General features: G+C 36.2%; 1 protein-coding gene across 1 annotated transcript in view; it reads right to left on the bottom strand.

The window, feature by feature from the left end:
* LOC149081097 (uncharacterized) overlaps window positions 1-14,964 on the bottom strand; it is a 97,052-nt gene that overhangs the window by 38,071 nt on the left and 44,017 nt on the right. Inside the window, exons 12-18 of the mRNA XM_089237880.1 lie at window positions 14,036-14,319; window positions 8,966-9,109; window positions 5,895-6,229; window positions 4,742-4,924; window positions 4,368-4,635; window positions 3,246-3,399; window positions 1,741-1,998 (exon numbers count right to left, since the gene is read on the bottom strand). Coding sequence (XP_089094006.1) covers window positions 1,741-1,998; window positions 3,246-3,399; window positions 4,368-4,635; window positions 4,742-4,924; window positions 5,895-6,229; window positions 8,966-9,109; window positions 14,036-14,319 — 1,626 coding nt within the window. The remainder of the gene's footprint in view (window positions 1-1,740; window positions 1,999-3,245; window positions 3,400-4,367; window positions 4,636-4,741; window positions 4,925-5,894; window positions 6,230-8,965; window positions 9,110-14,035; window positions 14,320-14,964) is intronic.

The following is a 14,964-nucleotide window of genomic DNA, read 5'->3' as shown; positions in this document are numbered from 1 at the left end:
ATATACAGTGCTGACAAGTAACTGAGCACATTTTCAGTAAAAAGAGTACGAATGGGTTTGAGTACGAACATAGTCAAAAATTATGAGCACAAATTTGGAAGACGTCTAGGTTAGGGGGCGCCACGACCAACGAATGCCGTGAGATCGGTTTGGAAAGCCACGAGATATTCGAGGATAAAATTATAGATATATGAATAGTATATAGTTATTTGACCGACCGGGGAGAGTGCGAGCCGATCTCCCTGTTAAAAAGTGTCACCACACAGACTGACACGCCTATAGCGGCACAAAGTTTCAATTATTGCAATTCACTGATAGTTCTAAATATTGATAACAGATGGCAGCACTGTAACAAGCATTGCGCCGAAACAAACTTTGTGTGAGGACACAAAGATAACAGAAACGCGCGTGCGCACATTCCAACATGTGCCAATTCGTTAGAAGTTTCGCAGAGGAATATTGATGAGGTGTATTTGTGGTTTAGTAGTAGTTATTTCACAGTGACGTTTCCTGAATGGGTTAAAGTACATTTTGATGATACATTTTCATGATAGGCTGCTATTTTTAGGTGCGCTATGTTATAGTTGTGGGTAGTTACATAGAAAAAAGAAAAGGAATTTGGAAGTAGTTTTTAGGATGTTACACGTCGTACTGATAATAATCTGTCAACCGACAAGATTACTGAACTCGTATTCATCCGACAAAACTTCTGTACTCATACTTATCCGACATGATTTCTGCGATAATACTCATCCGACACGATTACTGTTATCATACTCATCCGACAAGATTAATGTTATTGTAAAGTTTCGCTATTGTTCGTCTGCGAAACCCTTTTTTCAATAAGAGAAAATACTCGATTTTATCACACAAACACTCTGGACTTTTCTTTGAGATTTTAATAACTCAGACCACATAACAAAACAACACTCATATCTATAAAAAAAACTACCACACAGTTTCATTGACCATCGCCTTTCTCTTTTTTCTCGCTACTTCCAGTAGCCTCTCTTTTCCTACGTCCGCCCCAGGCAGATCCCGACACCAACTCTCCCTTTTCTTTCGTCCCCTTTCTCTCTCTTTTTCTTTTCTCTCCCATCACCGTTCAGTTCCTTGCATCATCATCTCTTTCACCTCCCGGTCGGGGGGAGGGGGGTGGTTTGTCTCCCTCATACCTCACAGTTATCATGCTCATCCGACAAGATTACTGTTATCATACTCATCCGACAAGATTGCTGTTATCATACTCATCCGACAAGATTACTGTTATCATACTCATCCGACAAGATTGCTGTTATCATACTCATCCGACAAGATTACTGTTATCATACCCATCCGACAAGATTAATGTTATCATGCTCATCCGACAAGATTACTGTTATCATACTCATCCGACAAGATTAATGTTATCATGCTCATCCGACAAGATTACTGTTATCATACTCATCCGACAAGATTGCTGTTATCATACTCATCCGACAAGATTACTGTTATCATACCCATCCGACAAATTTACTGCACTCATACTTATGCTCAGTGGCTTGAACTACCAACGGATTTCATTGCTATAGAAGCAATATATTCAATGATCAATGTACAAGCGGTATGACACCAGTCGAGTGTAGAGTTGAAGAGAGAACCGGGTTCATATGAGGACAATTTCCCTAAACCATATGAGAGTATTTGGATTGGGATGTATATAACCCGGAGAGCCATAAGATTTTGAATATTATCACCTACCTTTCAGGATGATTGGCTGCTCGGTAAGGTCTTTTATCGTTAGTTGGCCGCCGTACTTCTGACCGTGACTCAGGTGCAGGGATCCGGCAAACGAGAGCACTCTCTTGGACGAGACGCTCACTTCCACGGACGGGAAGTAACCGCTGCCTCTGCCCTCTGATGTTTTCTGCAGGTCGCATTTCATCGTCAGTACCTCTTTGTCGTCTACGGAAGACCTCAGGTCGAGTTTCTTCTGTTTCTCCGTGTTCAGGAAATTCGCTGCAATGAGACACAAGACAGACACATTTCAACATTTTGTTTTGCAACATGTATAGAAGTGTATATGCTACGGTAAATATCGGTTATTATGCATACTTACCAATCGTTTTGGTAAGTTTGATAAATTTATCACTTTTACCGGCGAAAATGCGTAATATGTAAATACCGTTGGTAACATTGATAAACGAAATACATGAAATTTATCGTTTTTATTTATAATTAATTATCCATCATAGGTAATTAGTGTAATTGGTGAATTAGATGAATATGGAAAAAATTCCAAATCAGTCTAATATGTGTGGTGAATATTACAGTCTAATATGAATATAGTCGGACCCCGATATAATCATAACTAATTTCGCGATCGCATCCCGATATAATGATACAGTACATGTACGAATTATCATGTATAGTATATATATATATATATCATATAGTACGACTTATTTCACGCTAACCAACGGCGCAGCGCTTGAGTATCATACATAATCGCCGGTAAAAGTGATAAATTGAGGAAAATTTATCACACAAACTTGCTCGGCGATTATGCCACATACCGGTAATTATAACCTTACCTATACAAGCACCGGTAATTATGATTTATCATATTTAGCGTAGCACACACATGGTGTCAAATAGATTCGTAAATAGTTAAAAAATTCATAAAAATAAAAGAATTGGTATATTTTAATGTGGTTTACGAAAACCGTTTCTCAAAAAGAGGGGGTTTTTTTTGTTTAGAAAATGTTCAGTTCACATTTTTGGCGATAGAGGGCGCTGCAAGAAAGCAAATCACTTGAAATATTTGCAAAAATCAGTCTCCCACAAAATTCACGGCATTCATACGGTTCGACATCTGATTCCTGAACTTTCCTGTCACTGGCCAATACATAAAGTTCTCCTTGTGATGTTAATACATCGGTTGATAAAGCACTATTGGTGAAGTCGTTTTCTCCCCACAACGAATCCCCGGCTGAAGCTTCATGAACGTTTTAGACAAAGAAGGTATTGAAGCAAGGTTTTGGTCCAATCACTCCTGCCGGACTTCTGTGCAGCGCCCTCTCTTGACAAAAGTTTAAATAATTTTTCTTCTTTACCAAAAAACTGTACGTACTCTCTTTATTGTACTTTATTGTCAACTTGTACCTCTTTATCATGTGTGCACAATAATTCCCTCTTTCCCACCCCCCCCCCCTCCTCGTCCTAATCTTTTGAATTAAGTAAGCACGAATGACTTGGCGACTCACCGCTGGCAGAGAACTTCTTCACTGGTGACTTCAGGTCGAAAGTGATCACGTTGTCGGGCTCACTGTGATGGAACTTCAAGCTTATTTCTCTGTCGACCATGGAATTAGGTGTGTTCAATGAGAAGATGGCGTCTCTCACCTTCTGGTTCTTGACCTGAAGAAAACACACAACACATGTTACAATAAATGCGATAAATCCATCCGGTTATTATGCATAATAACAATGGTAATTGTGCATATATAATCCCCGCCGACCCTTTTGGTAAGTTTGACAAATTTCCTTAAACTTATCACTTTCACTCACTTTCACCGGTGTTTATGTACAATACGCAAGCGTCGTTGGTAAACATGATAAATCTTACTACATTCATCGTGTTTCTCGGTTATTATGCATAATCAGTCATTTCGTATAGGTAAATATGATGAATTGGTCCCGTTTGGCGTTATAATAATTATTATTTCGGTAACCGTACTTGTGAGCCAGAGTCTGAACCGAATTTAACGAATTTTTCCGAACAACCCCGAAATAACTCCTATAATCGACTTCGATTCGACGATATAACTAGTTCATATTTAAAAAATTTCACAATTGTACCCCGTTATAGCGAACTCTCATTTAACAAATTCTTTAATTTAAACAATTTTTACAAGTTTAGTGCGTACACAATCAGAATCCAATATCACAAATATATAATCAAACTCCAATTTAACGAATTCTACTATTGAACCTCGATATAACGAACTCGTATTTAGAAAAATTCCAGACCATACACCAATATGAAAATTCTGTTTGTATTTAATCGAATTTGCCAACCACGCTTCGGTATTGTGCATAATCACCGGTTAAAGCAATAACTTTATTAGTATAGTAAGTCCTCTCTTTTGCGGACATGATTCGAATTTCCTGGCATGCCGGCTAATGCGGGGGAATACGGTGTGCGTAATCGCCAGTAAAAGTGATAAGTTTATCGGTATGGTTGACGATTACACATAATAACCGGTTATTGTGTATAATAGCCGATTTATCCCGTATTATATACCGTAACATGTATTAATTTAATATCACGGTTCATTTTTTTACATAAAATAAATGGAAAACTTTTGGGGGTGCTGGAAACTGACCTTGGTTTCCTCGTAGGAGGCTCCGAACGTGTATTGCGTGAGTTTCGCATCGGTCTTCTTGATGTAAACGCCGACTGTGGCCGCTCCGTTCATCGGATACATCGGTGAATTCTTGGGTCCTCCTGGTAGACTGACGTGCGTGCAAACCTCTATTCCTAGTACTTTGCTCAAAACTTCACCGGAGCACTTTTCCGCGTCGTATCCTGCGAGCTTCGTTGGTTCACTGGGTTCTTTTTCACCGGCTCCGTGTACTAAGTACAACTTGCTCCTATAATAAAATAACAGGTAAAAAAAATATGTCAATTACAGTGGTCCGACGGAGATCATTCTATCAAATGGTCCAAGAAAGCCAAAGAATACGAGGTATGTCTAACCTCAAGTCGATGACATCGATCTTGTCTTTGGGCATGTTGAGTACAGCTTTGATTTGACCGTTCTCTATTTCCACCGTCGTGTCCAAGTAAGAGGATGAATGCAATGATCCAGCGATCCTCAGTCCTGTCCTTGAGGTTTGTCCGGCATCTACTGTCAGCAGTCCCGTAATCTCAACTGTACCACTGTCAAAGAAACAAAAAGTTTGATCAGAGGATATAAGGGGGGTCTATAGCTTTTTTTTTTCTCGTCCTACATTCAGATTCATGTTCTGTTTCGGTTTTACAGCCTGTTAGTTAAGAGATTTCGAAAAATCTAGACAATTACTCTCATAATTTAGACACAGGGCCAGACTTGGAGATCTCGCAGCTCGGTGCTGCTAAAATAGTTTCGTGGCTCTCTGTAGTATCTACATGGGTGTATTTTTTGATAGTGGTAACAGTGCTGCAGCGACGCCGTGAAACGGAGCCAGGCCATGTCGTTTATACTAAACCTAAGTGAAATGCCTACCCCTCCCCGAGAGCAAAAAAAAATCGCTTCCCCCCCCCCCCAAGCGCGTGTACAGTGATAACAGGAACCTAGCCGGTTGTGGACGAGCCGGTCGGAATACTGTCGCTTTGTTTTCGAAGCAAGGGAAGAGGAAGCTAATTGGAAATTGAATGTGCAAGAGGTCGCAAAGCACGACAGCAGTGATTGGAGACGCTTTCCTGCATTACGACCTCTAGCACAATCAGATTTTTTACCAGCTCCAATTATTATAAACAGATATAGATTCAAACCATGGATTTTTTAAGCAGTTAAAATCAAAGTAAGTGTGACCCGCAATCAATATACTGAAATCCCGTTTAACGGTCCCCAATATTTTGCGGCCTGGTTAGTGCCGTCTTAACGCATACGGCCCGGGGACTAAATATAAGAAGGCCTCACAAAAACGAGAACCAGTTGAAATTTTCGAAAATTCGCCAGGCAGGGTCTCAGAAAAATCACTTGGCCCGGGGGCCCATGATGCCCTTAAGACGGCCCTGGGCCTGGTGCGATCCAACACCTTTCACACCTGCCCAAGTCCAGCCGTGTTAAGAAATGTGCGTGATGTCTAAATTGTAGATATCTCCATATATATGACGTCAATTTTTCTACAATTGCGTTTCCACTCACCTAGGTTCAACGTGGGTGTGGACGTCGACGTTCTTGAAAGAGCGTACGTCAAACCTCCCTCCGACGTTGACGCGTACGCTCGCTGTTCCGTTCAAGTCCAATCGGAGCGGTAAACCAGATGTCACCGGTATCGTGTAAGTGCTGTCCAGGAACATGAAGCTCCTGCTGAAAGTGTAGGTTTTGTCCTTGGAGAGGCTTTCGATAATGTCCATGAGCCTCATCGACGTTTCTCCTTGGTCCTGTTCCTCGAACTGGCTGAACCACAGCGAATTGCCGAATATCTTCACGTCCAAGGAACCGTATGGCTTCTCATCGAATTCAGACGTGACGTCGAACTGAAACGAGGAAAATCAAAATTATTTCGATCATTTTTGTCGCACCACGGTCACTTTCTGCACGCGAGGGCTAATTACACCGGGACCAATAATTTATTTGTTGTGAGCTTGGCCTGAGTCTGGTCTGGCCGTCCATGTACGGTCCCTTTCAGTGTACACGAGCTCCAAGGAAAGATTGAGAGATTCGGTACCTCTGTAGTCTAGTGGTCTAGGGCGTTCACCCGGAAAGTGAAAGGACGTCGGTTCGATTCCCCGCAGGGGCAGTAATTTTCTCTCTTTCCAAAATATATCTTCGCAACAGCCAGTTGTTAAAACCTTAGTATTTTGTTCACCAATGACAACATCAAATAACTTCATGTAAGCGCCAGCAACAGAAAAATTCAGGAATTACAGTTAATGCCACACCCGACATTTTATACGACTCTGATTTGCATATTTCCAATGATTTGCTTCCGTGCAACGCCCTCTATTGACAAAAATTTGAACTGCTTTTTTTTCTGTACAAAAAAAAAATCCCCTTTGTGAGAATAACTTTTTCGCAAACCGCATTCAAATATACCAATCCGTTCAATTTTTATGAACTTTTAAACTATTTACAAATTTATGGGACACCCTGTATATATATTCTGTGGAATTCTTGTAAATTCAAGTTCTGAATCTTTAAGGATCCTGAATAGCTATCTATAAATCTGATTTACCCTTCCCTGATTCCCGTGGGAGTTCGTTTCTCGGATCAAAAACATTCCTTCCGCTTCCAGTGAGGTTTCATTTCTCGAAAAAAATCTTATTTATCCCGTGAGGTAACGTTTTCTTGAAAGAAAATTTGTTCTACTCGTGAGAAGTTTTGTTTCTCGAATCAAAAAATATTTATTCTCCCTAATTTTCATGAAAGAATTTGTCACTTTAATGAAAAAGTTCTTTTGATTCCATTCGTTTTGTCTCTCGAAAAATAGTCTTTGTGATTCCTTTGAAATTTTATTTTCTGAATAAAAAACCTTGAGCTTCTCATCCCCATGGGATTTTGTTTATTGAATCAAAAGTTTAGTTGGGTTTTGTTTCTCGAATCAAATGGAAATCTGATCTCTATTAGGTTTTTTGTTCCTGGAATTGAAAACAAAAAAACCAGATTTCTGTTAGGTTTCGTTTCTCGAATAAAAAAAATCTTGATTTCTGTTAGATTTGTGTTTCTCGAATCCCAAAAATCTTATTTCTGTTGGTTTTTGTTTCTCGAATCCAAAAAATATATATAATTTTGGTTAGGTTTTGTTTCTTTAATAAAAAAAATCTTGTTTTTAAATCTTGTTTTTGTTTCTCGAATCCAAAAAAATCTTGTTTCTGTTGGTTTTTGTTTCACGAATCGAAACAAAATATATGATTTCGGTTAGGTTTTGTTTCTCCAAAAAAAAATCTTATTTGTGTTGTTTTTTGTTTCTCGAATCAAGAAAAATCTTATTGCTGTTGGTGTTTGTTTCTCGAATCAAAAAAATATTTGATTTCGGTTACGTTTTGTTTCTCCAATAAAAAAAAATCTTATTTCTGTTAGGTTTTGTTTCTCGAATCAAAAAATAATCTTATTTCTGTAGAGTGTTTTTTCTCGCAAAAAAATAGTCTGATTTCTGTTATGTTTTGTTAATCGGATAAAAAATAAGTATTCGATTTCCAATCAGGGTTCGTCTCGAATAAACGAGTATATTTCGATTACCGGGAAGTTTTGTTTCTCAAATCCAAATAACTCTTCTGACGCTCATGGGATTTTGTTCTTCGAATTAAAAAAAATGTGTTTTTTCGGTTTAGTTTTGTTTCTCGAATCAAAAAGATCTATTGGGTTTTGTTTCTGCAATAAAACCAAACAAAAAAATCAGATTTCCTTGAGGTTTTATCTCTGATTAAACATTTTTTTAATATTGCAGTGTGGTATTCTACGCGTTCTTAAAAAGTGTTTTTCCTTTTCATACCCGAGAGGGGTAAATTCTTCTAATTCCCACGGGATTTTGCTTCCAAAATAATAAAAAATCTAGTTTCTGTTGAAATTTTGTTTTTCAAATCCAAAGAATCTTATTTCTGTTAGGTTTAAAATCAGACCAAAAAAATTCATTCTATTTCTACGATGGTTTCTCTCGAATGTGAAAACTTCTAATTCCAGTTGGGGTTTGTTTTTCAATTAAAAAGTTATTTCTTGGCTTCCTCTGGGGTTTGTTTTCCCAATAAAAGAGAATGCATCTGGTTTGCGTGAATTATCTCTGCACAAAAGGGACTTGAATAAAAACTTGGCTAAAGCTCAGAGCTGACCATAATCACGAAGCGAGAAAGATAAAAATGAATATTATTTAGGATTTTGGCTGTATATAGTAATCGTTTGTGATATGGATATGGTGATTATTGCTCCGACTGTCCTCTCGAATCTGAGATATCCGTTCAAATATCTGTGATATTGGATGTGAATGCGTCTGTAACTAAGGCAACACAAATAGATTCCTCAGAAATATTTCATTGCAATGATATAAATTCCATTGTGGTTTCTTTTCAGTCTTATTGAATGAGACATATTTCAGGCAGGCAATGTATGATAAATATATGAATCGATAGTTGGTTGTTCTGGGAAATTCAATTCAAGATTATCATTTCGCTCAAGTTCCTTTCTCGAAATTGAAGTTTCTTGAGTTTCTCCGAAAATATCTTATCACATTTATTATACTTTGCACTGAATGAGATGTGCTATATAAAATTTCTACTCACCTCACTGTCCATGGTCTCAACCTTGTTGTCTGAAATTGATCTCTTTCCCCGAAGAAGTTTCGAGATGTCTTTTTGAGGGAAATACCCACTTGGACCGAAAAATCGCTCCATGACCCTTTCGATACCTTCCATGCGACCATCGAGCTGAAAATAGGACAAAGAGTTTTTTGTTACGACTACGAGTCAATGAAAACTGAGAATTAATCAAAATTCGGATTTAATGAAAATTCGCATTCAATGGAAATTCAGAATTAAAGGAAGATTTTCAGAATTAAACAAAGAATTTAAGAATTAAACAAAGAATTTAAGAATTAAACAAAGAATTTAAGAATTAAACAAAGAATTTAAGAATTAAACAAAGAATTTAAGAATTAAACAAAGAATTTAAGAATTAAACAAAGAATTTAAGAATTAATGAAAGCATTTAAGAATTAAACAAAGAATTTAAGAATTAATGAAAGCATTTAAGAATTAAACAAAGAATTTAAGAATTTAAGAATTTAAGTAAGAATTTAAGAATTTAAGAAAGAATTTAAGAAAGAATTTAAGAAAGAATTTAAGAAAGAATTTAAGAAAGAATTTAAGAAAGAATTTAAGAAAGAATTTAAGAAAGAATTTAAGAAAGAATTTAAGAATTTAAGAAAGAATTTAAGAATTTAAGAAAGAATTTAAGAATTAAAGAAAGAATTTAAGAAATAATTTAAGAATTTAAGAAAGAATTTAAGAATTAGAGAAAGAATTTAAGAATTAAAGAAAAAATTTAAGAATTAAAGAAAAAATTTAAGAATTAAAGAAAGAATCTAAGAATTAAGATTAAGATTAAGAATAATATTAATATTTAACTAAGATTAAGAATAATTAGAAAACGAATTTCAAAATTAATAAAAATTTAGAATAAATGGAAAACGTAATTTCAGCATTGATGAAAATTCACAATTAACGAAAGGAAAAAATGTAGAATTCATGGAAGAAAAAAAAGAATTAATGAAAATCCATAATTAATTTCAAAATATTTTCAGAATTAATGGAAGAAATAAATATGAAATTACTGAAAATTTGGAATTGAAAAGTGTTCAGTTTGAGAATTAATGAAAATTCACAATTAATGAAAGAAATCATTTCACAATAAATAAAATTTCAGAATTAATCAAAAATCCGAATTTTAGGGAATACTTTCGAAATTAATGAAAGCCTCCAATATTTTAACGCCGCTATTTGTTTCAGATCCCTGGTCTTCCCCCCCCCCCACTCATTAAGTAACCATTGTGTTCTAGGGGCTACCATTTACCACCGAAATCCAGTCTAAGCGAGAGAAACAAATAACTTTATTTACTGAAACAATTTTTTCTGCACCATTCAAAAAAAAGAAGAATTTTTCTGCGAGTTTTTTCCAGATTTGGTTCATTCTAAAAATACACGTATTGTTCTCTTGTGTTTGTTTCGGTTTATTGCATTGCCCTTTAAGGATTGAATCTGAATATAAAAGGATTCAAGAAATAAGGGAAAAAGAAATCAGCGGAAATCCTTTTTTGAATGCTTTCAAGAAGGTCTTGAACTCGAAGGAGGTTTAACAACAAGAAGATAAAGGTACAGCACACACGAGGAGAAGAACCTTCTCCGACTGACTTGGCATTTTGTGTGTACATCTTGAGCCTCTCACTGTTTCTCGGAAAATATTCGGAAGTCTTATCTTTTTTTTTATTCTCATTATTCTTACTTTTCTTTTTTTTTTTGTTTCTTTGAATCGAACATAAGAATATAAAGAATTATTTCTATTTTCCTTTAAAAGCTCTTAAGGTTTTATTTTTTTACGTTGAATCTTCAGATAATTAAGCTTCATTTCGAAGTGACATCATCAACAACATGATCGTGATTCCTCTTCCTCTTATTTTTGTTGTTCGTATCGTAACATCCATTAATGTCTACGCAACTCGATTTAGATTTCATAATCGATGATTATTTCCAATTCGTGAGAGATTTGAATTTTTTTCTTAAGGATTTAAGATTGTAAGGCTTTTATTTATTATTTTTTTTTACCGCATTTTGACGTTGTGTCGTTGTACAAATAAAAGGAAATAATTTCAGAATTATTGAAATTAATGAAACTTCTCAATAATCTGGGGCCCCTTGTAAGTTAAGACAAACAACTTTTTCTTATTGGTGGGAATGGGGGGGGGGGTTCTTAGAAAGATTACAGGGAGCCCGTGAGCTTGAATGAGAATCTTGTTATTTTTAGATTACTATACGCATGTAATAAATATTTTTTAAAGGGTTCATGGCCTTTATATTATTAGCAGAGAAGAGCCGGGGGGAATAGAATGTTCGGGGAACACAGAAGATCAAGAACAAAAACCTTTTTTAGTATATATATATATATATATATATATATATATATCACACCCCTTTTCTCATTTTTTTTCTCACGTCACTCCCTAACTACAGCTAATTTATAGAATCCTACGTTATACAACGTATAACATAGGATGCAAGTGCAACATATCATGCAAGTCGGAAATACATCGCAATAAATGCGTCTATCAATTCAAGAAACAATCTTGTCAATAGAATGTTTCTCATTTAAGTTTATGACGAATGACCCTTTGGTTGTGTACATCGAGTGAATTGAGAAAGGCACCACATATGTGATACCAAGTCACCACCAAGCATTTACTTTAAAAGGGAGGGGCGGGAGGGAGTCTCATGAATAAAAGCACTCTACGAGAAAAATGTTAGTCCATGAAATTAATTCAGGCTCAACGACCTTCCATGTTACGTAAACACAGATTTTTGTTCATATTTACTACTTGTAGTTATTATTTATTGTTCGCTTGCTAGTTTATTCATTAATTATGGATCAAATTTGAGAGATTAGGCAAAAAAATATGCGTTCTTAATGATTAACAAGATTTGTTTTAATTAATAAGCAGTTAGTTTAATAAACACTTTAATGAAAAAATGTTTTTAAAAAATCCGATTTTTTTTCTTTTTTTTAAATCATGATTTTTTTGCATACCGTTGTGCGTAAAAACGTATCAGAACTAAAAAAAACGTCTCAACTCAGCTGAACAGCTATTTACCCATACATGCATCACATAATGTAGTTTTACCAAATTCTGCACATGAATAATAACCAATGAATAATAACCAATATTAACCAAGTTAATATTTTTCGACCGTATTTTCAGAAAGAATCAACCGATTTTAAAATATTTTTATATTTTTTTAAAAACTAAAAAAACGCAGAACGATGTATGTGAACGTGAAGAGGGAAAATGTCTACATTTTAGGTTATGAACATTTAATAACGCTAGTGTATTGTTTATGAAGGTCTTTTTTTTTTATGAAGAAGTGAAGTCATTGGAAATATTAGGAGGGAGGGAGGGCTCAAAAATATCGGGAAGAAGGATGGGGGGGAGGGTTGAGAAACACCGGGTACTCGCTACAATAGAAAATACTTCTATAGTTGAAAAATAATTTTGTATAATAAAGCAAGGATCGCTATGCCACAACCATAGAAATGTTATGAATATTCAAAATATTATAGCAAATCAACTAAAATTATTCTTCCTACTAAACGAACTCAAATATAATCCCCGCATTTGGTAACGGTGACCCTGAGTTTTGCCCATTACGACGCGCAAGATACGCATTCTGTCCTAACTTGCAGCTGTGTTGATGGCGCCGTACACAAGATTCGAAGTTAAAAAGCATGTGAATAGAGTGAAATCTTATATTAAAACAGTTCTCCCAACTTAAATACCGAAAAATAATTTTATTTCATTGATCATAGATTACGGAAATTACGATAAAGCACATTCACATTCCGTCACTGTGTGTATAGGGATAAAATATATGCCGAAAGGGAGCAGCGGTTCAAAAAGTTTGGGATTCACTGCTCTGGAGAAAGTGTCTCTGGAGTGGTACCAGTTTCATGTGAGTTGTTGCTATCCATGTGTTAATTGCAAGTTCAAAGGAGAATACTAAATAGCATTCTACAAAGGACCCCCGCGGCTTTCCTTTTACTGGCACAGATTGTCCGTGGACTTAGTATTATTGCCAAAGGAGTTCCATAAATATCATTTTGTGGCATATGCAAATTGCCGTGCTGCGACGTGCACATTTGGCGCCGCAGTCCACTTGCATATAAACCGGAATCAACCTGGAAGCACCGCTGCTTTCTACCTCGTTCTTCCTCTAGCCACCACATCCACGCTGGTCGTGCTGATGATGTAACTTCTTAATTTTGTGTAATTGTTTACAGACCCTAATACTAATATTTAATCGTTGAATGTTTATTTGTTAACAGTATAATAAATAGTTGTTAACCTTCAGGTTAGTACTTTCAATATGGAGTCCCACGCCACCACAATCTTATTGGTACAAAGGTTCTGTGGAACAGAATATCTTAAGAACCCCTGGCTTCGAGCGATATCACAAACGGCTGAACAAAGGCATTCATTCATATCTCAGACGATCTTCCAATCCAACCTTATTGAACTGAATGTTGGTGTCGTCTCGCTCTGCCAAGCGACAGTATTACTGGGCCAATTTGGAAAAATTTTCCAATAGATTATTTTATTTTTTTCTCCTCAAAAATGTACCTGAAATACGTATCTGATAAGCTTGGGTTCTTCTATCCCAAGCGAAATCTAACACATTTCATCTTTTTTTCTTTAAAAAAGTAGAATTACCTGCTTTTGGAAAAAATTGATGTTTTTTAATGGAATTTTAAGTAATCAAAGGAGTCGAACTAAATCTCAAGAGATTTTATATCTGCATATCATTCGATGTATTCAGAAAAGAATATGATTTTTTTCCAATCCTAATACTTTGGGAATTTAACAACGCGCATTTGTTACTAAAAGCAACGAAATTCCCATGTTGGCTTGAAACTCGCCAAGCACTTAAGGTTACCACCTCAGTACCTTACATAAGGTTTAAAAAACTCGTCACCAATAACAATAAAATATTTGACGAACCAATAAATGCACATCGCGTTTTGATCAGGAGGATTTGTGAAATAGAGTCATTGTTATTTTGATTTTTCGTGTAATGATTCCAGCCACTCACCTGAAGGAGATTGCAGCTGTGGCCGAAGATGTCTACTGTCAAGTTCATCATGGCTGAGTGCGGCAGGAACGAGTGCGTCGGGAATACCAGCTGCGAGTCGACGTGCACGCCGGAGTCCAGAGATTCCAGATAGAAAGACGCTTCGTGAGCCGACGAGAACTTCCTGAGGTCCGAGTTGTACTTGTTCAAGAGGTATAGGTTGGACATCATTTCACGGATGTCTTGCCTATCTGGGTGCTTGCTTTTCTCCAGTGCGTGAAGGTGAGTCCACACAAAAGAACCAACTGCGCAGAGGAGAAGGAGAGTGAGACACTTTTGAAGATAAGACATGCAGAATGTCAAATAAATTCTTAAATAGGTTATAAGTTCATAAAAATTGAAGGAATTTGAATATTTGAATATTGCGAAAAGATACTCTCACAAAGACTGTTTTTTTGAACAGAAAAAAAATTGGTTCGAATTTTTGTCGATAGAGGGTGCGGGACTGGAAATATGCAAATCGGAGTTCCGCAAAATGCAAGGCGTACGATTAAAAGCTCATTTCTGAATTTTTCCATTACTGGCGCTTACATAAGGTTTTCATTGTGATATGGTGATGGTGTGTGTTTTCATTGACAAAGCACTGTGGTGCACAAGGTGGCCAAAGCACCATTGGTGAAGTTGTTTTACTAATAAGCCACGAATTTTTGCGAACGTTTCGGACACAGAAGAGATCAAAGAAATGTTCAGGTCCAAAATTCTGTGAGTTATGTTTGCGCAGCGTCCTCTATCGACAAAAATATGAACTAATTTAAAAACCGTTCGGGAGAATTTTTTTTTATAAATCGTATTCAAATTCACAAATTCCTTCAATATTTATGAATTTTTAAACTATTTATGAATTTATGGGACACCCTGTTTAATATCTTCACACATAAGCCAATACTGAC

This window comes from Pholcus phalangioides, unplaced genomic scaffold, assembly GCF_987345545.1.
Source record: "Pholcus phalangioides strain wild (caught in Gottingen) unplaced genomic scaffold, Ppha-v1.0 ptg000010l_1, whole genome shotgun sequence".
Lineage (NCBI taxonomy): Eukaryota > Metazoa > Arthropoda > Arachnida > Araneae > Pholcidae > Pholcus > Pholcus phalangioides.
This window is presented reverse-complemented; position numbering and strand designations above follow the sequence as displayed.